The sequence below is a fragment of the Manis pentadactyla genome, chromosome 8, assembly GCF_030020395.1.
Source record: "Manis pentadactyla isolate mManPen7 chromosome 8, mManPen7.hap1, whole genome shotgun sequence".
Lineage (NCBI taxonomy): Eukaryota > Metazoa > Chordata > Mammalia > Pholidota > Manidae > Manis > Manis pentadactyla.
Window position 1 is genome coordinate 82,456,640 of NC_080026.1, and position 27,280 is coordinate 82,483,919.

General features: G+C 37.7%; 1 protein-coding gene across 3 annotated transcripts in view; it reads right to left on the bottom strand.

Moving 5' to 3' along the window:
- Positions 1-27,280, bottom strand: part of ANK3 (ankyrin 3) — a 331,543-nt gene that overhangs the window by 162,671 nt on the left and 141,592 nt on the right. For all 3 annotated transcript variants that reach the window (XM_057505891.1, XM_057505892.1, XM_036895053.2), the window contains 2 exons: positions 17,733-17,831; positions 985-1,083 (listed from right to left, as the gene is read on the bottom strand). In XM_057505891.1, the coding sequence (XP_057361874.1) occupies positions 985-1,083; positions 17,733-17,831 (198 nt within the window). The remainder of the gene's footprint in view (positions 1-984; positions 1,084-17,732; positions 17,832-27,280) is intronic.

Consider the following 27,280-nt stretch of genomic DNA (forward strand, 5'->3'; position numbering starts at 1 on the left):
GAGGTGGCAGTGGGTGGGAAGAAGATAGCTATGGACTGTGTGAAAGTGAAAAAGAGCAAATAGAGTGGTTTAGATGAGAAGTACTCAAAAGGCCAGATGTCACCTCATACAGTGAAAAACTGTGGCTGTTCAATTTTGTTGGGTAGCACCTCTCATGGCTCGATCTGAACCCCGCATTTCAAATGAGGGATGGAACTGCTCAGAGAGGCTCAGTGCCATCCAGCTTCAGCAGGGCCGTTGGGTCACCGCCGACCTGCGCGCAGCAGGAGGAACATGTGCTTCTATCGTATTGATCATGTCTAGGAAGTAAAGATCTTTATAGAGCTTAATACAGCTTCCAAACATCATGGGTTTGATTAATAAAAATAGTAGTGACTCTGAGGCAGTTCATATGTCCCAAGCTGTATACAAGTATTCTCTTTCAAATAGTGTCAAATGGTTTTGCCATTAAAAAACTTAGTAGAACATTAATTTTTTCAGGCAACCATCATAAGTTCCTTTCAGAGTATGTCAACTTCCCCAAAGGCCCAAACAAAGTGTAATCTTTCCAGTTTCTAGTTGTATCGGTTAAATTATATTGTTGACCTCTTTCCAATCTGGGAACAATCAAGAAATAAAATGAGGAATGGAGAAAGACTATAGCACCCACACTTGAGAGACTATAAATCTTGGAGGCTTTCCTTCCCTGATAAGCAATCATTTCTGAGCTGTGAAAATATCAGAGAGTAAAATCAAGCAGTAAGTGTTCCTGAAACAAACAAAAACAACCTAAGAAATGACTTGTGGTAGAGTCCATTCCATCTAAAGCCTTCATGAAGCCAAACTTATCTTGAGGGTCTCCAATGCTTTGGTGAAGCAGCCACTCTAATTGCTAAATTGAGACTCTGTCATTTTTCTACACGATTCAAAAGGCTGGGCTAAATAATCAGCACAGGGATGCAAAGCTAAATCCTGTCAATGTCCAAAAACTTGGAAAGAAATTACCTTGGTTTTTGAAAGAATGGGGGCAGCGCGATCGAGCAGCATTTCCACCACCTGCTCATGGCCACTCCTTGCTCCACAGTGCAGCGGCGTCAGGCCGTCCTGTTGGATAAAGACATCCTTCAATTAGAGACGTTGGGAAATTCTGTAAGTGTAGCATCCAGCCTTTTGTGGGCCAGTGAGTTTCAAACATCTGCTCACTTATCTCATAAAATAATTTCATATTTTCAACTAAAATTTTAATAATTTTTGTAAGTAATTGTAAGTTTCTACATTATCAGAAAACTGACATTTAAAAATATAACTGTTGCACGACTCTTTTGACTATCCCATGGAATCTAAATGCTATAAGTAATTTGGCATCCACCATTAAAAAAAACATAAAATAGGAAAATGTGTAATAGGCATTCCACATTGGCCCTTTTTCCTTCTGCATTTTTATTTCCATTCCACTTTTCCCACATTTCATTTTAATGTCATGTAATTTTACTTGGGTGTTTTTCATTGATTACTGTATATTTCTCTGCTATGAAAATATATAAATTTAAATTTAAAAAAGGTTTAAGGATTTCCTAAGAACATAAGACTTCAAATATCAAGAATATATCACCTAATTGGAGTTATCATATAATTATTCAAACACGATCAAAACAAAAATACAGATTTTATGATTAAATAAGAATTTATAAAGAATTCCTCTTCTAATGAGATGTATTTTTTCACAACCAGTTCATGTATCTGCTAATGCATTATTATTAGACTTCATTAGTTACTGCTAGAAAGAGACAGGGTTCAACATCACTATTCCAATTTTTGTTTTTATAAATGTTAGTACTGAGACATTTTGTCTGCGTAACTAAGTAGATGGACTTTTGTTATAGCAGTATCACTAATTCTCCAAACTCCCAGATTACATGCCAAAAATCATATAATATTTTAATGGTGATTTTTTTTGTCAATGATCCCTCATAAGACAACGCCATTAGGTCCATCATTTTTACTGGCAGTAATAGAATTCCTAAGCATCCAATATGCCAAAGAATTTGTTGTTCGATAATTAGAGTCAGGCAGTTCTTAACATGATACCAGTGTTTTAAGTTCCTCCCTTAGCCCCTCCTCACCTTCCCTTCCTGCTCAGAGGTTTTGCACCCTGGAGGTGGTGGGTGAGGGTGAGTTAGAGCTAGGGAGAAAGACATTGTATCACAGGTAAGGTGGGAAAGGAGAATCATCAGGGAGTTAAGGAGTGGAATGTTATTCACCTGACCTATCCAAGTGGCCACAAACCCTATGGGCAGGCTATCTCACACCCCAGTGTCTGTATCCCCCAACTTGAAGATTCCTCCAATGGACACTTAACACCCACCCTAAGGACAGTCACATTTTTAAATACATCAAAATGTGGTTCAGTGTATTCAAATCACTTTCTAGATTGTGTGAGATATTGAAAGTGAGCCTAATTGTCATAATGTATAATTTAATGGTATAACCCTATTTCTGAAGTACTAGCCAAATCTCAGAATTAAAATGCCTATGAAATTTGAATTGCAAACATTACATATGTTGATCTGAATATTCTTTGAGCATATTTAAATATTCTGCCTTTTATGCTGATTTAAAACATTAACTCTTCTAAACCAGAGTAAATCAATGTAATAGTCCTTGAAGTTGGAAATAGCATTTTGCTAATAAAATAGAATAAAATAAAATCAGAGAATAAAAAAACACTGTTAAGTCCAAATGTCTTCCCAGTAATATGAAACCTGAAAATATTTTTAGGACAAATAATACAACCACATCTATTCTCCACCACACACACACCCCCCACAGCATTTCACAGGCCCTGCAGTATAGTGATTGTCTTCTATGAACCAAAAGGTCAAATTTGTCTCTTTCATTTTTCTCCTACCTACTCTAAGATAAGAGGCAACACAGCATGTGTAGACATTTTCAACAGAACTATGTAGACAGAAAAAGTAATTATTTTTGCCCAACTCATTTATTCTTGAAAATTATCTTTCCCAAAGCAAAATGCTACATACTGAATGCAACATGGTTGGCTGTCTAAGAACAAAATCCATTTTAAACCATTAATCCTTTGGTGTGTATGTTCTTAACAGATGCACATTTTCACTGATTTCATCTTTTTTAAAAAAGCTTTAGTTATGGAAAATTTGAAACGTACTCAGACGAAAGTAGACTGAATGGTGTAGTAAGCGTCTAGGTTACCTGATGATCAATCTTGATTCATCTATATCCTAAATTTTTCTCCTTTCTTTTATGACTTTGAAGCAAATCCAAGGTATTATATCATTTTATCCTGACTACCTCAATATGGAAGGTATACTTAGTTCATTTTATACCTGAGTACACTAAGGTTCAGAGATGTTGAATTACTCATCCTAGGCTGCAAAGGTTGAATTCTGACTGTGTAAGACCACCAAGCATGTCTTGGGAAATAATACTAAGACAAAGCCTCTCTGCTCAAACTTCCAGTCTCTCTTAGCCTTCCTTTATCTACACGCTGCAGCTGCTATCTCTGATCTCTGGTGTTTAATTTATTAAAAATTTAAAGAATCTAAAGGCAAAGCTAGGAAAGGTGACTTTTTTTCTTCTTCAGTGCAAGAGCTGTGAAGAGCCATTGTTCTGGCTATTGTTCCTTTTATTACCTTGATTAAGTTGGCTAGTTCTCCAAGGTAGGGCCCAGCAGTTCTAGCTCACCTGCAAAGAGCTATTTAAAAAACACGGCTCTTGCAGCTGTAGTTCTACTCGTAGTAGTTTAAACATTGATTACAAGTGGCTGACTCCTTTGGAACTTCTGCAAACTAGCTCTGAAACTTTTAAAAAATGCATGGCTCTTCAAACAGCCAGAATCCCGACAGGAGAGATGCCTCATTAGGAAGCTGTACGAAGCTGTTGTGGCGGCCTGACTGTACAGGCAGTGCCTGCCTGGTGGATGGGACTTTCACAGGTCAGTGGAAAACTAGTGCCTAGAGTTAATGTAAGATCTTTAATTAGTTTATCATCACAGTTTTTACAGTCACAAAGGAGACTGAGACAAGACAAGCTGATCCATAGTGAGACTGAAGAATAACTCCCATGTAGTGATTCACACTTCATTCAGTTAAAAAAAGAAGAGAAAAATGGACAGGCATTGACTTAATACCTATGTTTTGGACAAAAATATTAAACATTTAAATTTGGAACTAATTTCTTTGGGTTTGAAATAGGTATGGCTTTCCTGAAGCACTGCTCTGATTAGGATATCCCTGTGCTCAGGAAGATCTTTAATAACTATTATTTATTCTTCAGTCAAGTCAAAAGTCCTCAGATTAGCATTCGGTCTTCCAAAATCAATCACTGCTGTACTTGGCCTGCTAATGCCTTTCACTTCTGCCCCAATTAACGTATGGCAGCTCTGGACCAAAGCCTCTCACTTTATTGTTCCCTTGCTTTGCCTACAGTCCTGAAAGTTCCCTCTCCACTTTCTCCTAGACCCAAACCCTTAATGTTTTAAAAGTACAGTTGGCCCTTGAACAATAGGGTTTGAACCACACAGGTCCTCTTATATGCAGATTTTCAAATAAATATACTGGAAAATTTTTGGAGATCTGTGACAATTCGAAAAAACCTGCAGGTGGGTCACATAGCCCAGAAATACCAAACATTTATGTCATGAATGTATGAAGTAGATGTAGATACTAGCCTATTTAATCATTCACTTCCATAAAACAAACAGGAGGCTATTAGTACAGTTTTTGGGGAGTCCAAAGTCATAGGCTGCTTTTCCACTGCATGGGGTTTGGCATGCTTAAGCTCCATGCTGTTCAAGGGTCAACTATAGTGTTTCTTTCCTTGTCCAAAACTAGATGTAACCATTCTACCTTCAGGACTCCTGCCTTATTTAATCTTAACCTCTTTTGGGGAACCTTGAACTTTTTCCCTGGTATTTTAGTTATTTATAGGCATGCATTATCATTTCAACTAGTCTGCTTCTGAGGACAAGGTTATTAGTTTAATGGATATTTGAATCTCAGAGACAGTAACTCAGTACCATGTCCATAAAAGTCACTTAATACAAATAACAAAGTGAATGGGACTTTTAAAAATGTTTGCTAATTACTTGGTTAGAAATTTCTTTCCTTTTTATCCTGTTTAAGTCTAATTTTGTACTTCATAAGTGCTACTAAAATAGCTTGTCTTTTCTACCAGAAGGAACAAAATTATCAATGGGTAACTGACTTGTATATTGGAATTAGACTAAAGAACATGACTTGGTCTTTTTAGCTCTCAGGATAGTAGGATAAGAAATATCAGAGTAGTTGCTCTATGTAAGATTTTTTTCCCTCTAGTTCAGAATAATATAAGCTTAAAAAAAAAACCTATTTTGGTTATTGTGCTTTACAACATGGGAGTGAATTCTGGAATACAATTTCCCTAAAATTAAAGCAATGCCTATTCCAATAAAAATAAGGATTCTTACCTACTCCCAACTCTAGGAATTCACAATATATGCTGTCACTTAGAATGGGTCCTGGACCAAAAGGCAGTTTCTTTAGCTCCAGCCTCTAGCTAAAAAAAATTGTGTCAACCTCCAGTTGAAAAATACTGGACAAAGGCAATATTGGGGGCTCAAGGGAGGGTGTCTCTAGAGGCAGCATATGCACTTGGACAGGAGAGAAGAAGAGAGGGATGCTGGGTTGCCATAGTAACATTATGGGAGGGAAATGAAATTGCATGGGGTTAGCAATTTTTTTTCCAATGCTCCCGGATTTTTAAAGCACCGACATAATGAACAAGTATTCCCCTGGGCAGAATTATGAAGCAACACAAACCGGTTAGTCCAGATCTCATCTTTCCTTTCAGTGACAGTAATCTTATTAGTGCAGTGGGGAGCTGCACTTTAGTGGCTGGACAAAATGCTCTCTTGTGTTAGCCTAAGAACAAAACCTCACACACCCGAAGGTCAAAAAGACTTTCTTTCATGTCTGGTTTTTCTGAAAAGCATGCAGCAGAACATTAAGGTATCATACCTAAGAATATTGAACCCCAAATATGTCTTTAACAGGTCAAATTTGCTCAAAGCCGATACTGAAATGACACAAATTCTTGACCTGGAAAGTACATTAAAAAAAATACTTATTTTGATCTGTATCCTCTAGTTCCTTTCTCTTCTTCCCCCTATATCATGGATGTAAACCAGAATGTGATATTTAATTGAAAAATGAAAACAATAAAGAAAAGGTAGACAGAGCTCAGCGGAGTTATAATATAGCCAGAGATAAATTAAAGGACATCAATTACAGTTTAACAGAAAAGCTATTCTCAGATCTGTATTTTTCATTAAAAATTCTGACTGTATCCTCATTTTGTGCATTATAGGCAGTTTTTAGATTTGGCCTAAAAGGAATTGAAATAACATTTTTTGAAACCCCTCTATTGTCACAGGCACTTTATATTTATGATCTTACCGATTCTCTACTAACTCATGAGAAAAGCATGAGAAGTTCCACTGACAGATGAGAAAGCTGCTCCAGAAGATTACCCAAGGTCACATGGGAGTAACTGGTTGGAATTAGAATTTACACTTAGGCTTGCCTCCATCAGAGGGACTGGATTCTTTCTATTATACAAGTAGTCTCCTTTTATTGTCAAGAATTCATTTCTGCCATTTATATATAGAGACAGAAATACCTCCTTCTAATTTCCTTCTTTGTTGTCCTGCCATACATTCTGTATGGTTAAAATTAAACTAAAATAAGGTAAAATCCTTCTGTTCTCTCTGCTTGGAAAACTACAGCTTTCTTGGAGTCTAGAACAAACTGCCTTATGCTATTTGTTGTGCATTTTTCTACTGTGTTGTTTGTGCTTTTTGTCCCTAGTATCTTGTCTTCTTTTAGGTTGAGTATTTAGTATTCTAACCATTGAATATCATAAATATCGTTGGCTATCTCTTCCTTTGGCTTTTAACTAAAACTTTATTTTTTTAGTGGTTGCTGTAGGGATTACAATACATTCTTATCAGTCTAAATAATGTTACATTATTCATTATATTGTTATATAGTAATAATATTAATATATTATGTATTGAGTTAGCACTGTATAACTTCATGTGTAATATGAGAATTCTGCAATATTATAATTTTTTATACAATTTACACTATTATTTCATCTTTGGGTTTTTTTTTTACAATGCATCTTTTTCTCTAGTTGCTTAAATTTTTTTAACCTGACATCCAGCAGTTTCAGTACGATGTGTGTCCGAGTGTGTGGTTTTCTTTTTATTTATCACCCTTGGGGTGTGTTAAATTGTAAGCTGGGTCAGGGGGTTGCAGTTTATGATTAAATCTGCAAATAAATAAAGACTTCTTTTCCTACCTCATAGCCTCTTGGACTCCATTGTATGTACTTAGCTTGCTATTATTCCGCAGACTGTTGCCATGGTGTTAAATTGATTTTTAATCTTCTTGCTTTCTGTTCTTCACATTGGATGATTTTCACAACATCTTCAAGTTTACCAATTCTTTCTTCCTTTGTATTCATTTATTCTGCTGTTTATCACATCCAATGAATTTTTAAAAATATTTCAGATATTATGTTTTGCAACTGTAGGACTTCTACCTATTGCTTTTAAGGTTTCCTTATTCCTCCTGAAATTCTTTTCTTCACCCATTATATCTATCTTTTCCGTCAGATTAACACTTATCATAAAGTCACTTAATTCAAACATCTGAGTTATCTGTGGGTCTCTATTATCTAACTTTTCTTTTGACTTTAAAAGTCACATTTTATTCTTTTCTCTAATTTTAAAAGTAATTTTAAAACTAATTTTAAAATCATGTGCTGGATGTTGTTAATAATACATTATTAAAAATTCTAGATGTATAGGGAGTTGGTTTTAAGCTTCCAAGAACAAGTATTTTTCAGTTTTGTCCTTATTCCTACAGATTCCTTTAGTCCTGGGGTCTAGGTAAAACTCCTAAAATGGCAGAAATTCTTCTGGAGTTCCAGTAAAAAGCCAAAGATGTTGCCAAGTCTCTCTGATATGCTAATTCTGTGTCTCCTGCACCGGATAGCTGCTGCACTTTCTTTTCAGCTTTCAATCTCTTAGCTGTCATTTCCCTCTGGCCTCCTTCCAGTTTTATTGTGCACACACATGTTCAAGGGTCAGCCAAGGATTGTGTGGAGTTTCTATGTTGACTTCAGCAGCCCCCTTTGTGGTTCCCTACTTGCAGTTTTTTGCCTCTAAATATCCAGCCATTCTCACAGCCACAAATTCAATGTTCTGTCCTCAAGACAAAGAACCTATGACTTTCTGCATGAGTTTCTATCCCAATTCACTGTGCTGCTAGGGAGTGCCTGCCATATAAATATAGATTTCATCCTGTGTTGTTTAATTCTTTCAAAAGTTGAATTCACTCAAAGTTACCCCTGCTTTTGATGGCTTTTCAGGGCCTCCAAACAAGTTTATGATTTTTCTCAGCAGGCTTAATTCACTATAAGCTATTGCACCACTACTTGAAGCCAAAGCTCTCAAACATTTAGGGAAAAAAATGAACATGTGGCTTCTACATACTACACCATCATAGTTTGTGTTTGGTAATATTCCTTTTATGAATAGATAACAGAATTCTTATTTCCAGTAGGTAGAAACTGAATAACCTATTATAAAATACAATTTCAGATATAGAGTTGCTTTTCATGTAGTTCTTAGAAAATGTTACATGGAGAAAAAAGACAATTCAAATTAAGGTTCATAATTAAAATAACAATAATGACTTATTTATTGTATCTTTGGGAAGGAAGATAAAGATGTTTATGGTTGATAACTATAGAGTACTTGACTACCTTATGGATGTAGAGTTACTTAAAAGAAGTGGGATGTGAGCATTACCAACATACATCATGGGAAAATAGGAGAAAAGTAGAGTACTTTCTGAGTACCAGCACTTGGAAACACATAGCAATTAACTAAAAAACTGCTGTCCTGAGCCTGCTTTGTAGATTCTTTAAGAGAACCAGGCTTCAGTGGCATATGAAGTTTACCCAGTACATTTAGATCTCTAGTCTGGAAAGGAAAAAGAGGTTTCTAATCTGGCATGAACTCACTGAGAGAAAGAGAGTAAAAAAAATCTCCTGTCATCTTGTCAGATTCTTTGCAACTCTCAAAAACATTCTTTACTTCAAAGAGACTTTCCTGTTTGGAAAGAGAAGGGCATTTCATGATGGCTCTTCCTTTGTTTTTTCTTACTAAGGCTTAATTTTTTAGAGAAGTTTAGGGAAAACTTGAGGGGAAGGTGTCCCTGGCCTTTTCTTTCTTTGAATCTAAATAAATACTTTCAATTAACTTTTAACATTTGTGATATGAAATAAAAAATTAATATGTATTTGAATGACAAAGGAATATTTTAAAATTAGTCTTGATGTATAAACTGAGTCTTCTGCATTATTTCAAATAATCTTGTCAACATGTCTACATTAGAACTCTAAAGAGGAAGGACTGTATTAGACTGCTTGACTGAGACTATTTTATGACCAAAAAATTTAATTTTTTTTTCAAGGATTTACTTTTAACCAAGGCAATCACACTTCTAGAACTATAATGGAAAGCAAAAGTCAATACCAATATTTCTTTTCCCTTTATGTTTAATCTGAGTACTATATAACCAGTTGCATTTCTGGGAAAGAATAGGCTAAAATTACAGGATATCCAAGTATCTTCTGACACTGTGCCAGAACAGTAAGAATTTAACAACATAGGCTTGAGGTATTCTGAAAAATCATTATCTACTTGAGCATAAATATCTCCTCATACTTATGAATCAATTAGATGCCATTAACTTCAGGGGGCAAAATTACATTACCACAGGACCATTATAAAGTCAAATAAATTAAGACATTTTGGCAAATGTAACACTAAGGAGTGTATCTTTTCTCCATATTATTAGCAAATACTTATGAAACACCTAGTATGTGCCAGGAAGTGTGCTAAGTGATACAGATGCCCACTAAGATGAAAGTGGGCATCTGAAGGTGAAGGTGTGACGTTGGCTGTAATGTTGAAGTTACAGATTGTATGAGGATATGGGCAGTGGCACCTTCTACAAAGGCTGGAAGTCGGGAGACACATGATTAGGGCCCTGTTCTGGGAATTACAGTATTGTTATTTCTGACTCTACTTGGAACTCCTGAGTCTTCTTTGAAGCACTAAATATAAGCATGGTTGCCTTTGTTACTGCATGGAGAAGAGTCAGTAAAAAGAGATAGAGAACTTGGAAGATGCCACAAAGTCTTAAAATGGTTCTAACTTAGGGTCCATATTGAGCCTCTGATTTGGCTGTGAACTGAGGCAAAAGAAAATGAAAATGACAGGACACCATTGGTTCCAAAGTATTTTCCTCAGTAAGTACACAAATACACATGCTAGCTGTGCCCAGAGAGTTAAATGAAAAGAAATAGAAGGTATCATAAGTAGCTTCATATCAAAGCATTTCACTCCACACAGGAACAAATAAAGCCATTCAGATCTTGTTGAAAAAATAAATTTCATAAATCATTTTAAAATGAGGATGCGGCATAGAGGCCAGATTGAAAAATTTGCCTTGATATGTGTTTATATCTGAGCACATTTGCATCATTATTAGAAATACTCTACATACTTTTGTCGTTCTGTAGGAAAATAAAATAATAAGCCAGTTGATATCAGTCAGCATCATAGGGCTAGGAAAATAGGAAAAGCTTTTTTGAAATGAGCTAAATAGACACAGAACCACAGCCTCTGGTTCAACAGATCCTAGCTAAACTGGTTCAGGAAGATTCATGCATAATCATCTTCCCCTGCCCCCCAGCTTTATTAAGATGTAAGTGACATGGAGCATTGTCTAAGTTTAAGATGTACAATGTGATGAATTGATACATGCATATGTATTATTAGCTCACACAGTCTTCACCTCATATAAATTTTGTTGTTGTTAGGATAAGAACATTAAAGTTCTACTCTCATAACAACTTTTAAGTATATACTACAATGTAGTTAACTACAGTCACCATGATGTACTGTAGACCTCTCCATTTATTCATCTTATAACTGAAAGTTTATATCCTCTGACTAATATCTCTCCATTGCCCCCCAGCCCTCAGCCTCTGGTAATCACTATTCCACTCTCTGTTTCTGTGAGTTTGATGTTTTTAGACACCACAACTAAGTGATATCATATAGTATTTTGTCTTTCTCTGATTTATTTCACTTAGCATAATACCCTCAAGGTCCATCCATGTTGTCACAGATGGCAGGATTTCCTTTTACTTTTATGGCTGAATAATATTCCATGTACATGAATATGGTCCATGTAATTTACGATGGTTCAACTTATGAAGCTACAAAAGCAATATGTATTCAGTAGACATGTACTTTGAATTCTGAGTTCTGATCTTTTCCCAGGCTAGTGACATGCATTAGATGTTCTCTTGTGCTGCGGGGCAGCCCCAAGCTGCAGCTCATCAGCCACATGATCATGAGGGTAAACAACCAACACACTTACAACTATTCTCTTTTTTCAATTTCTGTGGAGTATTCAATAAATTAGAGGAGACATTCAGTACTTTACTATAAAATAGGCTTTGCGTTACATGATTCCATCCACCTGCAGGCTAATGTAAGTGCTTTGAGCATGTTTAAGATAAGCTAGGCCAAAGCTACAATGCTCAGTAAGTTAGGTGCAGTAAAATGTATTTTTGACTTACAACATTTTAAATTTACAATGGGTTATCAGGACATAACCCCATCATACATCAAGAAAGATATGTATATATATATATATATATTGATATCGGTATAGATATCACACTTTCTTTACCCATTCAACCGTCAATTGTTGCTGAGGCTGTTTCCATGTTCTTGGCCATGGTGAATAATGCTGCAGTGAACACAGGAATGCAAATATCCTTTTGAGATAGTGATTTCATTTCCTTTGGATATAACCCCAGAAGTGGGATTGCTGGCCTTCATTGAAACGTTACAAAACATCTTTTGGAAATGAAGTTTAAATGCTATATTAAAGTGTTATTAATTAATTAATAAAGTTCTATTGTTTGTTTTTGCAAAAAGTCAGTAGATGCTTTTTAATATTTTTTTTTCTTAAAAACCTCCAATTTCTGTTCTACAGGGGCACCCAATCCTTTGTTTAGTCTCCTGCCCATGTTGATCCTCACAACTCTCCACATTGGGATGGTGTCATCAACCCAATTTATTACATCCCCAGTGAGTCTTTTTTCTGGGAATTCAATGATGGGAGATTGTTTTCATTCACTTGTCCTATAAGTCTTGTAGGTTTTCTTCATTCTTTTCATTCTTTTTCCTTTTGCTCCTCTGACTGGATAATTTCATATTCTCTTTTTTTGCTTGGTCTAGTCTGCTATTAACACTCTCTATTGAATGCTTCTGTTTAGTCATTGCATGCTTTAAAGCAAACTTCTGTTTCTCTTTTAGTGCTTTCTTTTTGTTGAGCTTTTCATTTAGTTCTTGCATTTTTTTCCTGGTTTAGTTAAACTGTTTGTAGATTTTTTTGTAGCTCTCTGAGCATCTTTAGGACAATTATTTTGAATCTGTTGTTGGGCAATTCCCATATCTGCATTTCTTTGGGGTGAGTTGCTAGAAGTTTACTATGTTCCTGGAGTCCTGTTTACCTGATTCTTCATAATCCCTGTACCATTGTATACATGTGTGCACATTTAAAGAAACAGTCACTTCTTCCAGACTTTATGGGTTGTCTTTGCAAGGTGGGAAGACCTTCACCTGAAGGTGGGGGCATGTTGTAACCCCAGGTCTAGTGGTGCAGGGTGGCAAATGCAGGTGCGAGGTGGTTCTGGATTTGAGGGGGTGTGATGTCTCATTTGCTCAGGCCATGAGGGGCCACGGCACTGACAACTGCATGTTCCTTGGCAAATACCACGGGGGTCCACAGTGGCACCTCAAAGTCCAGTGGTCAGGGAGTTTGGCAGACAGTAGTGGTGTCCTCAACTGGGGGTGTGCACACCCCTGGATGCAGGACCAGCTGCAGGTGCCTGTGCAGTGGCAGGGGCTGGTTTCAGACATACGCACCATAGTGGGGCCAGGGACAGCTGCAGGACCCTGGGCTGACTCTGGGAACAGTGGCAGCTGTGGGGGCTCTGGCTGCCAGAGGGCATTACCATGGCTGTGGGGTCTTGCCACGGTGCACTGCAGTGGAGGCTGCTGCCGGAAATCAGACTGTGGGCATGCAGGTGCCCAGCTGCAGATGAGCCCAGAGGTGCAGGCCAGGGACAGAAAACAGGCAGATCTAGCTTACAAGGAGCTGTGAGGGCTCTGGCTATTGGCGTGCATTCCTGTAGCTATAGGGTCTCCCTGTTGGTGTGCTCATGGCAGTGGAGGCCTGTTTTAAGGGTCTGGCTGGGCATGTGCAGATGCATGGCTGAGGAGTGTGCTGAGTGGTGGAGCCAGTGACTGGAGACAGAGCCAAATTAAGCCCACAAGCAGCTGGGAAGGCCTGGTTGTTGGTGTGTGCTCCTGGGGTAGCAGAACGTGGCCATGCACACACACACACAGTGGTGGAGGCGGGGGATGAGGGCCAGGCCGGGGCATGCAGGTGCATGGCTGGAGGGACTAGCCCCAAGCACAGGCACAGTGGTGGGCATCGGCCATGGGGTCCACTTGGTGTCTTGTACTTGTGCAGCCACAGAAGGCTGGGCTGGCTGCTGCTGTGGCTGGCTCCTGGGCTCCAGCAGCGGAGGGGTGGGTAGGGAGCAGGAAGGACTTCAGGTGGTTGGAGTCCCCAAATATGAGTATCTGTGGGGCAAAAAGCCAGTGAAATATGCAGGAGGCCCGTGGCAGCTGTACTGCCCACTGGGACTTCAGTGGTGAAAGCTGCTGGGGTCTTTGGCAGAGCAGGCCCCTGGGAAGCAGCCACTCCCACTGCATGGCTGATACAGGCAGCCCCTGCCTCTCTTCCTTATTCCTTCCCACCTCTATTCATCTCAGCTTTGCCTGTGTCTGGGTGGGATAAACCCAAAGCGGGTCCTTCATGCAGTGTCCTCAAAGGCTGGGGAAGTGGGCTGCTCCCCGCCTCTCTGTTTCATGGTGAGGGGAACTCTGAGCTGGAGAATCCCCTCAGCACTCAGTGGTGCCAGCCAGGAGACAGGTGATGTGGGTAAACTGAGGCTGCTCTTCCCTTCCTTTTTGTGCAGCTACTCTCAGGGTTTTGCCCACTATGTCATTGAAGATCCTTAAGTGGACGTCTGAGCTCTCCCAGAGATGTTTTTGTTCATGGTTAGCTGTCTAATCATTGAACGTTTTGGAGGGATGGAGGCTGAGGTCTCCTACCTCGCCATCTTAGTGACATCTCCCTGACATGTATAACCCTTTTAACTTTTACAGTACCTAATTATTCTTAAAGTTAGTGTCACTTGCTAGTCACACTTCAGACTAGAGACCAGGCAGTGGGATAAAATGAAATTTACTCTCATCCTGCTTTTCCAGCTGGTAAGATCTTGCTCAGATCCTACTTAAGTTACCCTGACCACAATTTAAGTTTACTTTCTTGCATGCATGGACTCTTAGAGTCTGCTTTTTAAACTGAATCCTTTATTTTATTAGGTCAGCAGCCCATGCAGGGAACAGAGCAAGCCAATGAGGTCCCTGTGTGCTGTCTGCTGTGGTAAAGTCCAGAGATGTCTTCCTGTCTCCAAACATGGGTGACTGAAGAGCACCAGGTCACTGTTGATGCAAAAGGTAGCCACAACAGTAGTACATACTTGGTAGGAGGCGGACAATACCTATTTTGGCAAGAGCTATGGGATTGAGTAGTTAAAACTTTATGAGAAATTTTGCATTCTGTTTTTAGGCTTGTCCCAAGGCTTTCTGACATTTTAGCTAGCTTTCCCCCTTTCACCCACATACCCAATTGCTACTCAGTCATTTCAGCAAGAGAAGGAAAGCTTTGATGAGGAGAACACAAAATAGTTTACATATTTTGGATCTGTACTGCACTGTCTTCCATTAGTCTGCCAGGAATTCAGTCTGTGCCAAACTGACACACCCATCCCCACTCCAGGCAGGACTGTGACAGAAGAATGACAGGCTTTTCTGTTCTCTGCCTCTCTGTCTCCTCCTTCACATTCACATGACACTCATGTAATGCAGGAGAATCAAGTTAAAACTGAATGGATGGTAAAAAGCAGTCTACATCTTGTTTGGAGTAAGAGAGCCCTTCAGAACAGGGAGGAAAAGTGCCACAGAAATCACTCTGCATGCTAAACATGCATAGGTACAGTATCCATATCTCTGAAACTTCTATCCAGAAGAATTTTTGTGCTTTGATCCCGGCCCTCCCCTACGACGTGATAAGCCCCAAAAGGACAGGGCCTGGATTTCCTAGGTACCCTTTTCTCCTCCCATTGTACCAAATACAGCAAGTGTTTAATAAATAAATGATGCAAAATGCCTGACAAGGACTTTTGCTATTCTGGTGGCTGATGACTATATCAAGAAAGGGAGAAATATGGTCATCTCTAATCCACACACCCTCTAAACACCCAGCTGGAGACCCAGGTATATCTCCTCAAGCTTCTCTTTCCCAATTGGCTCCAGTATCTCTCATTTCTCTTCACAGAAATTCTACCTATTTACAAAGGATCCTTTAGCTCTACATGGCAATCAGTGGCACAAGTGATAATTCTCTTTTAGTCCTCACAACCTCTTTAAATAGCCCACACTTAGTGGAAGTTCCATGTAAAGAAAGACTTCTAGCATCCTGGTAATTATTAGTTACTATAATTAATGATATATCAATAATTAACATATTATAATTAACATATTAAAAACACACAGTCAATTCAGTGAGACCTATATAGAATTTACTTCCCCAGGCAGGCAGTCCCTTAGGGGTTGACCTTCATCTTCCTTCACTCTTCCTTTCTGGAAAGCTTGCTTCTTCCGAGGTACGTACATGGTTTTCAGGTTCAATAGTTAGCAGGAAAAAGAAGTCTGGGTCTCCTGCCAAATACCCATGGCTGGGATGTCTTTGGGTCAGACTACAGGGATGAACTACCCATGAGCTTCAGGAGGGCAGGGTAAGCATCTCGTTGCCTTGCTCTATCACCTAGCTGAGTCTGGCTCCCAGTAGGCATGCGGTCATTGACTGGATGAGTGAATAAATGCAGGGAGTGATAAATAAATAGTAGGTCAAGGGACTTTAAGAATTGATTTCTGGTGAGCAGACCAATTTTAGAAACATGGAGATCAGTATTCTGGAAAGGAGGAAGCACAGAATTATAGGAAGTACAATTACGAGACAAGGAAAACTATCCAAAACCCTTAGGTAGGTGGATATTTGTGGCGAGACCACCTTTTTACCAGCCTTCCTCTTGCTCACACTTCATAACACACATATGAGACATTGAAAAAGAAAGTCCCTTAGCTGGAAGTTTAATGCTGATTGGACCTCTGAGTAATCCATTACAGCTAGGATTTATTTCTGGTCTACTTTATCCCTACACAGTTTACAAACAGTAGCTTGATCATTACAACAGCCCTTCAAGGTGGCCATTACTGTTCTTTATTTTCAGATAGAGAAATTACATGCAGGAGGTGAAACAGCCATCAAAGTCAACTAGCTAAGCCCAGCATCTGGGATTCAAACTTGATTGTGAGTCTGTTCTTTCTCTTACCCATAAAGCATCAAACCAAATAAGTAACACGCCAAACACCTAGCTAGACAGATTGGGCTTTAAAAAAAAATTGTTTGTGGTAGAAACACATACTATAAAATTACTCTCTTAACCATTTTTAAGTATTTAGCTCAGTATTGTTAACTATATTCACATTGTTGTGTAATATCTCTAGAACTGTTTCATCTTGCAAAATTGAAACTCTGTACCACTGAACAAAAACTCCCATTTCTCTGTCCCACATGGCCCAGCAAACCACCATCCTACTTCTGTTTCTATGAATTTACCTACTCCAGATACCTCATGTAAGCAGAATCACGGTATTTGTACTTTTGTGACTGGCTTCTTTCACTCAGCATGTCCTCAAGACTTATTCATGTTGCAGCATGTGACAGCATTTCCTTCCTTTTTAAGGCTGAATGGTATTCCACTGTATGTACAAATCACATTTTTCTTATCCATTCATCTGTTAATGGGTATTTGGGCTGCTTCCACTTCTTGGCCCTTGTGAATAATGCTGCAGTGAACATGGGTGTGCAAATAATTGCTCCGAGATTTTGCTTTCAATTTTTTTGAAATTGAAAATCCGGAAGTGGAATTGTTGGATCATGTGGTAGTTTTATTTTTAGCTTTCTGAGGAACCTCCATACTGCTTCCTGTAGCAGCTGTGCCATTTTACATTCCCACCAGCAGTATGCCAAGGCAGAGGGATCAGTTATTAAACAGAATAACCCTCAGGTTAAGGACAAAATACGAGTAGCTCCGCGTGCAGTGGCAGTGTGATCAAATTCTTAAAACTTCACTCAACAAAAACTCCAGATCTTAAGCCTTAGTTTCTATAATTAAAGCCATATACTATTTAAACATGTATTAAAGATTTATAACTATGAATTATCATCCCATTTTTAGAAGAACAAACTTACCAGTAATTTTCTAAGAGACTACAACAAATGAAACAAAAATAGAGGCAGTGCTGAGCCAATGAAAAGGTATTAGAAGAATTCCCATTTCCTGAAAATGAGTAGAAGCCGGTATATGAACTGCAGGCTTACCCTTGTTTTGGCATCGATTTTAGCTCCTCGATCAAGCAATAGTTTTACCATATTGGCGTTTCCTCTTTTTGATGCAACATGTAAAGGAGTGATGTCATTCTGTGAAAGAATAGAAAAAAAAAATAGTAGTTTTTTTTATCTTCAGGTCAACCAAAACCTTGCTTCCTAAACCTCACCCACATGTCCTCATTCTTTTTCTTTTTTTTAAACATCCATGGTGAACAGAATACTTCCCCACATTTCTCTCTGGCAGTAAGTTTGCCCAGAAGGAGACCCCAAAATGGATGACTTTTAAGGGACACACTCTGTGGGGTGAGGCCCACGTTTCTTTCATTTGATTGAGGTGGTGGATGGATAAGAAGATGGTTTTCCTTTGCTCTAAAATGCTGCACCTTCAACTCAGTGTGTTTTCCTACAAATTTGTGTGATGCATACAGGCTGACTGGTTGATGAAGAAGTGGCTGATCAAGTCAGATGAGACTCAGTTCAAGGGATACCATGTTACTCAGAGCCTGCTCTGGGTTCATCTGAGCACAAGTTGTCAAGGAGAAAGAATTCCTGTCAGTACATACTTAGCCACAGGACTTCCCATGTGTATCGGGCTAAAATGTGTTCCCGGCATTTATTATCAATCTGACAGGAAATCATGTTTTTTAAACTGCCATTGCAGAAGACATATTGTTAGGACAATCTGAAATTCCAATCATGATCCCCTTGGATACCACGTTCTTTTCCCCATGCATCTTATAGATGCTGTTATTATTGTCAGACTGACAAGGAAATACGTGTATATAGTGAAAACATTCTTTTATTTTGGCTCCTTATACCTGTATAGCGACAAAATGGGTTTAAGGTCTGTTATTCACAAAAGCCAAATATATGATAAATGAACTAGGCTCATTTTGTCATTTGATGGCAAATAACAATATAACAGCTCCCAGGTATTGACCATTCCCTATCTGTTAGGCACTGTGCTAAATTCTTCACTATCTCATTTAATTTTCATAATCTTTATAATGCTACATACAATCTGATTTACAATGCCCATTTTACAGATGTAGAGACAGTTAAGCAAAACTAGGATTAAAATTAAACTATGTTTCAAACTTGTTTTTTAAAAACACTTCATAATAGAAAATTTCAAACATACAAAGTTTGAAAGGCATGATGAGCTTAATCTACTCATTCCTCTGGTTCAATAATTATCAACCTTTTGCCAATATTATTTTGTCTATACTCCCTACTATATTTTTCTTGCTAAAGGAGTTTGAGGAAGAGAATAGGCATTATTTCACCCATAATATTGCAATTTAATTATCTCTAACAGGTAAGGATATTTTTAAACAAATAATGACAACACCATTATCATATTTAACAAAGTAAAAATAATTCTTTCATAACACCAAGACCCTGTCAGTGTTCCAATTCTCCCATTATCTCCAATTATCCCAGTGGGGCTGCTGAAATTAGAAGATCCCGATCTTGCAATAGGCTGAAACATCCCTTAAGTGTCTTCTAAGCTCCATAGGTGCTCTACTCTATCTTCTGTCTTCCAAACCTATATATTTATTGAAAAAAATGGGCAATTTATTTCTACAGAATTTTCTATATTCTGGATTTGGCTGATGGCATCCTCATGGAGTACTGTTATCATGTTCTTTTTGCCCTGTATTTTTACAAACTTTCCCAGTTTCCAGTGCTTTTAGCCATTATACATTCTCCCATCTGAACAACTCTTTATCTCGTTATTCTTAGGTGTGGAAGTGTAAATCAGTAATTAACTCATCAAATGAAAGAAGAAAGAGACCTGAGTAAAACAGATTTGTGTTGGCGATGCTGGTGGAGAGTAGACAGGGCTAATATCATTGCTGTGGGCCAAGGATAAGCAAACTTTTTGTGCAAAAGGTCAGACAGCAAGTATTTCTGTCTTTTTAGGTCATTTTATCTCTGTTGCAAATACTGAAATTTGCCAGTGTAGTGCTAAAGCAGCCATATGCAGTATGGAAACAAACGGGAATGGTTACATTCCAATAAAATGTTATTTACAAAAACAGACGGTGGGCGAGACTTGGCCTGGGGGCAGTAGGTTACTGACCCCTGCTCAACACCTTCCAGCTTATGGCTGAAGGTTTCAACTGTGAGTAACAAGTTACAAAAGATGAAAAAAACTAAATATGTTGTGTATTTTGTATGCTTTGGTCCTTTTGATGTGGACTATTTTTTGGTGTGAATGAAGTAAACTTTCTTACAACTTGTTATTGTCTTGCTTGTCTCTGTTAGGTGAGTAGAAGTGTGGGCCACTCTAACGACCCAAGCAGGATGAGTGAACTCTAGACCTGAGACAGTGTGGGGAGTGTCGGGACAGGTCTATAGGAAAACCAGTCTAACAGGAGAGCTCACTGTGCCCAGAGTGGGACCTGACACAGAGACCTCATCATTTCCCAGCGTGAGTCAGGGCTTATTTCCCTTTAAAAATGTGCCCTAGTCTGGTTGAGAAGAACCTAATTAACCTTTATCACAAGTAGGCTAATTTTAGTGAGAAGAACTCTATTTCTAATTTTGCTCTCTTCCATATTCATGCACTCTCATACGGTGATGTGTAGAAGTCAAAAGGGTGCCGTGAAATTCTGACTCCCACATTTTTGTACACCTCTCTAACCCTTCCTAGAGAAAACTTTGTATTTCTATAGCCCTTAAAAAGTGTTGTAAAGTGTAAGAAAATTATACTTATCTAATTTCATTTTCTCTACACAACAATCTACTGAAGTAATATAAGTAACAATAACCCTATCTGACAAATAAATTGAGGAATAGAACTGGTCAGTCATTTTATATTAATTGACAGATAATTAGAGGCAGAATGAGGATCAGAATTCAGTTTTCTCAACCCTTGGGCAGCTGTATTTTCAGTCGAGGATCATACTGTCTCTGTCTAAAGACCATTGTTTCTTATTTCTGTTAATTGGAACTTCGGAAGGAAATACATGCTTCTGCATTCCTGAATCGTGTGGCGGCTGTTTCTGTCAACTAGGAATAAATAAAAATGAAAGTTGTATCTTTGGACCACTCATGGCACATTTATATTCCAATTCCTCAACAAACCAATAAAAGCACTTTCTGCCCTCAGAGGCAGAGGCCTGGTGCTGCATTCTCACTGCTGATCCAGTAACAGAATCACGGGGTCCCGAATCATCAAAGGACACCAGTGAGGTTCCAGACAGAAAGTCTTGTTTAAGTGGATCCTCATTTGCTGCTTGTGAAATGTAACTTTATATGTGTTTCTGGGATGCAATTTGACAGCATATAAATCTACAGCCACTGAAACAGGACAGAGGTTGGCTGCCATAGCAGAAAGGGCAGGAATGCTGAAACAGACCCAGCCTGAAGGCCTAGACACACTCCCGATGACTGAAGCGGAACCAGAATCAAAGACCCCTCGGCCCAGCCTGAGCCTAACAGAAAGTAACATGCAATCACAGTCAACTGCCGGGTTAGGCAGGAGCTGGGAGAGGGACATTCTCCATGCTGTAGGCGAGCAGGGACAGCTGAGCAAGGAGCACTAACACCAAGTCAAAATATTGGCCTCCCTCCCCCACCCTAAGCATAAGGAAAATCACCCTCCTCTGAAGGAATTTTCAGTCTGTGGTGAAAACAAAATGTAAACTCAGTGCAACTAACTCATCTCTTGACTAAACTGTATTATAACCCTCTACATGTACTGCCTGACAGAAGAAGAGGCTTGCCCGTTTCCAGACAAAGATACTGTTTACCTCAGTCTCTCCTACTTTACACACAATATCCAGCATTCTATCGAGTAGAACAGGTAAACTACTGGCATCAAAATATAGGGAATTTCAATCAAATACAAACACTTGATACAAGAAACCCCAATATCAGAAATGAAGAATTCCTTTGGTGGACTCATCAGCAGACTTCATAAAGCTAAGAAAAGAATAGTGAACTTAAGATATGTCAGTATAAAGATCCCAAAAGAGAAAAAAAGGGTGGAAAACAAAAAATATCCCAGACCCGTGAGATGATATGAAACAGCACAGGAAAAAGACAGAGAATGGGGCAGAAGAAATATCTGAAGAGATAATAGTCAAGAATTCTCGCAAAGTAATGGAGTATATTATACCACATATCTAAGAAGCTCAAAGATATAGAGCATGGTAATAAACAAGCAAACTCCACTATTAAATACATTAGTTCAATTGTTGGAAATGAAAGACAAAGCAAAAATCTTAAAGAAAGTTAGAGGAAAAAAGGGCATAGTTCATAGAGAGAACAAAGACAATAACTATAGCATCAGAATGCAACGCAGAAAACAAAGTCACATCTTTCAACACAGAAAATAAACACCTGATAAATGAGAATTCTAAACTTAGTGAAAATTCTTTTAAAAATCAAGGAGAAATAGACTTTTAAAGAAAAACAGGAGCTAAGAGAATTCATTACCAACAGATTTGCAATATGAAAAATATTAAAGGAAGTTCTTTAGATGGTAGAAATATGATACCAGACAGAAACTTAGACCTACACAAAGAAATACAGAAAGGGCAAAAGAGAAGGTAAATATAAAAGATGATTATCTAAAACAAAACCAGTAACAATGGATTATGGGGTTTATAATAAACGCAAAAGTAAAATGCACAACACCAACCACACATAGATGGGAGGGAAGAATTATGACAATCCTGTTGTCAGGCTCTCGTATTCCATGTAAAGTGATAAAACATTTGAGGGTAGACTGTGATAAATAATAACAAAGGAAATACATTGTTAAGTAAATGCTCTCATTTTATTATGTAAGTCTCTCTCTCTCTCTCTCTCTCTCTCTATATATATATATATATATATATACACATTCAAAAGCTGTGGAGATCTTGAATGCAATGCTAGCCATCTATCTCTGGTGGTAAAATTAGATGATTTTGCTTCTTCATGCTCTTCTAAAAAATTTCTACTATGTGCATTTGTACAATATCAGTGAAAAACTAGTTTTATTTCTTTGTTATCAGTACCTAATCTGCAGCCTATCGCCATCTCTGCCCCAGGTCCTACCACTTGCACTCTTCACTCTGATAGCCACAGAAAGGTTTGCCTACTCCTAAACTTTCCTAATATTTGAATTGTGAAGGAATCTGTTGAGCCTGGAAATATCCTGAAGGTAAACATGTACTACTAATTCTTTCTCATTAATGTAGAAAATTAAGTATGGCTAGAGCTAAATATCTGTGTGTTCTAAGGAGAAACCTGAATTAAAGCTTGGATAAAAGCAAATTCAACCTGAAGTTTTGAAGTTTCGAATATAGTACAAACAAAAGTAATACTACTCTAATTTTGTCTAAATTAGCTTACTAATTGAATATTTTTCTTATACCAAAGACAAGGAAGAGACCAGGGAGGTTAAGAGAATGCCTGAATAACAGAGCTTGAGGCTTGTCCAAGAGTCAGGGTTTCCCAATTCCTAGGTATTTCTCCTTCCCTTTCACTAAGCTGTTTGGACTTACTTAAAAATTACTATTTTCATCTCCAGCACAATAACATCTTATTTCATTTAATTTTTCCATTTATCTATTTGATGTGATAACTATTCATGGTAAAAAAACTTAAGCGCAAATCTGACTAACCAAGGCTTTTCGCTCATATTTACTTTTCCTCAACCTTTTCTGGAAGATGGTGCATAAAAGCAAAAAAAAGCAATTACATATGCAGACACACACACACACACACACACACACATTATTGATAAACAAGAAGGAAAGAAACTGGCTGTAAAAATATTTATATAAAACATTAACAGGATTTGGATATTCAGAATTCTAACAAAACAAAGTTACAGTGCTCAGCAGGTTTAATTCTCCCAAATTTCTGGGCCAATACCCTAATCAAGTACTTTATGAAACAACACAGATCCTGCCGGATCCCCTATGTGTTGGTCTGTGTTCTCAATACCATGTGACTTCTGTGCTCTTTTCTTTAACAGTTTATTCATGTTCTGCTGTGCTAATTTCCTTCTATCATAATTTCCAAAAATATTTTTCAGCTACATCTTACACTTCTTGGAAGATACCAACCACTGAAGTTAGGGAAAAAAATCTCAATTCGGAAGAACAGGTTTTGGCTTCTACTTTCAGGAAAAAAAAAAAAAAGAAGTAAATCATCCAGTGAAGCTAAGATCTGTCAGGATTTCTACAAATTTGGTATATTCCATCATACTCTTATATAGTAATATATATTGTGGTATGTTATATAGTACCCTTGTAGTATATAACTATAGTTCATATAATAACTTACTTCTAGAAAGAGGTACTTTTTATTTTATAGGCAAGAAAACCAAAACTCAAAAAAAATCACACTAACTTGCCAAAGACCACAAAGCTGCAGTAATTTGACCCCAAAGTTCACACTTCTTTCCCTGGACTAGAGCATGCCGTCCCTGATTTCTAAGCAGTGCAAACATATCACCAATTCTTACTGTTAGTGCATTCTTGGAGCCCCTAATAGTGTGCTAAGAGATAAAGAGAGTTCTGTGGTCAGGTAGGATAACAGTTAAAAGCTAAAGCTGTGGAGCCAGACTGTTTAGGTTCAAATTCCAAGTGGGTCCCATCCTAGCTGCATAACCTCAGGCAAATTTATTTAATTTTTCTGAATCACAGATTTGTTATCTTTAAAATAGACTAATAATAATAATATCTATGTTACAGAATGGTCATGAGGATTAAATGAGTTAATAAGGGTAGAGTCCTAAGAATGGTGGTTGGCATTTAGTAAATACTATAAAAGTATTAGCTATTATTATTCTTTTTATTATTTACCATCTGAACATTTAAAAATGTTTAAATACAGGGACAGAAGTACAGCATAGGGAATATAGCTCATAATATTGTAATATCTTTGTATGGTGACAGATGGTAACTACCTTACCATGGTGAGCATTTAATAATGTATATAATTGATAGATTGCTAAGTTGTTCATCTGAAACTAATATTATATTGTATATAAACTAAATTTCAATAAAAATGATAAAAGATACATATAAAAATGTATAAAATGATCGCATTTCACAATGACATTATAAAACTGGAGAGAAAAGACGTGCAGACCTGAGATAATTAGTAGACTCTAAAAAAAGTGCCAAAGTGGGCAGTTCACAGGATGGATGCAAAAGGTGCAAAAGAAATGTGGCCTCAACACAGCTAACAGCTAAATCAGTGGAAAGTTCATAAGGCCTGTGGCCGGGGTAAGAGGAAGGGGAAGAAGGGGCAGAGCTGTGGCTGATTAACATGATAGATACATGTGGTGCATAGCAGGATATATGTGATAGCACATGATGGAATATGTGAATGCCATACTTTAAAAAACTTCCAGGGCCCTGGAAGAAACAACTACCTCTGCTGGAACTGCTGGCCTATTTCTTCCTGCTTAGTTGTTTCTGTGAACCCTAGCTGAGGCAGTAGTCGAGGTCCTTTATGAAATCATTGCCAAAGCACAATCGTTTCTGCAACTCCCCAAAGTGAAATCAGGGCCACTTTCTACTTTACGTGGGATAAATGGCAGACTTTTCTTACCATTTAAATATATAAAAGACAGTTGACTTCTTATTCCCTGAACCTCTTCATCTCTCTTCCTTAAAAATGGGAAGGTTATCACTAAGTAAAGGAGTAGTTGGATGACAGCACTTAAAATCTTCAAGATAATGAAAAAGCAAACAATGTGATTATTTTTGTATAGATGCTTGATACTACCTCAATTGAATACAAATTCTAAAGTAATTCAATGTTGAAAGGGAATCTTGTACCTTCTGTTAATTCTTACCACTTGTACGCAATATATTTTGCCTCTAAATTACTACTATGGTTTAAAAAGAGTTAGTCGAAGTGGCAAATCAAGAGGCTTGAAGAGGAAAACTTCAAAGTGTTAATGATTTGCATTTAAAACACACAAATATTATAAGGTTTGTATGCTTTCTCATTCTAGTTTCATATTTTATCACTATCCCTAGTATAAGCAGAAAAAATGACTAGTAAACAAGTTCATAGAAAGAGAGTACAGGGAAAACATTTAAGCAAGGCTTATCAGCATCTTTGTTTATCCTATAGATATATATCTTTTGAAAAGTCTTACAGTCTCTGAGAAAAGTGGTTGAAGATCAGAGTATGCCACCCAGTAATATGCCACTTTGACATAAAGACTGTTTTGAGTTCTGTTCTTTCCGCCTTCCTGTCTAAAAGCCGGGCATGCATTTCCCTTTGTAAAGATGTCTCCCTCTCCCTTGCCACCTAAAGGAGGATGATATTTAATGACTTATCAAGAGAGATGGCAAGACTTCAACCTGCATAACAAGCCTTGCTAAATAACACTTATCTTCTGTTAGCAACCCACCCATCATATATTTGTCTTCCCATAATTTATCATTCCTAGAAGCCCAAACTCCCTTGGTATATGAGCCCCTAGGGTCTAATTGCCTCTTTGGGTTTTCACTTCTTTTCTGTTAAGACCTCGGTATGCATACAAAAACCTTTCTTCTGTTAATCGTTGTTAGTTTAATTTGTAGCATCCCACAACAGAACGTAAGAGGAGAGAGGGAAAAGTTTAGATTTTCCCCTACAAGATCATATCTGCCAATCTTCAGGCACAGAGCAGTTACTCTATAAACATTTGATAATAATATTTAACAGTCATATAGATTTTGATACAATGTAGACAAATATAGAATTTATGTTCCCTTTAATTTCTTTGAGATACAAAAGCTTTTTTTCTGTAAATTTTGCTGTTTTCCACTACAAATCTTCAGACAGTTTGAGATATAATTCACATGGTAAAACTGATCATATTAATGTACAATTCAGTGGTTTTTAGTATATTTACAAAGCTGTGCAGCTATCGCCAGTATCTTTTTAGGACATTTTCATCATGCCTCAAAGAAATCTCACACCATTCAACAGTCACTTCCCAGCCTTCTTGTCTTGCCAGCTCCTGGCAATCACGAATCTACTTTCTGTCTCTGATTTGCTTATTCTGGCCATTTCGTATAAATGGAATCATACAATATTTGTCCTTTTGTGTCTGGCTTCTTTCACTTAGAATAATGTTTTTGAGGCTTATCCATGCTGTAGTATGAATCAGCAACTTATTTCTTTTTATGAGAATGCCCATTTTCTAATTCCTAAAAAAAAATCCATGAAATATATACACAAATATATGATTCTTGATAAGGATTTCACATTTCTAGGTTATACCCAGAAAAATTTCAAACAATAGAATATAACACCCCAGCCTTCAATCTGACACATATTAGAGCTTTTCTAAAAAAAAAAAAATTTAACATTAGATGCTCTATTATTAATAATAAAGTATAAAATAAACTCAGAAATTTCCCTTATAACAACTGCTATTAATATGTCCACCATTGATAGTAAACATCTCTTTTCTTCTTACTTCATGAGGCTTTAATTAAATGAAACTGGTCTTTTTAGACAGTCTTTTTTTCCTTCTGTAGTTTCATTAACTGCTGGCTTATTCCACACCAGCTTTTCTCTCT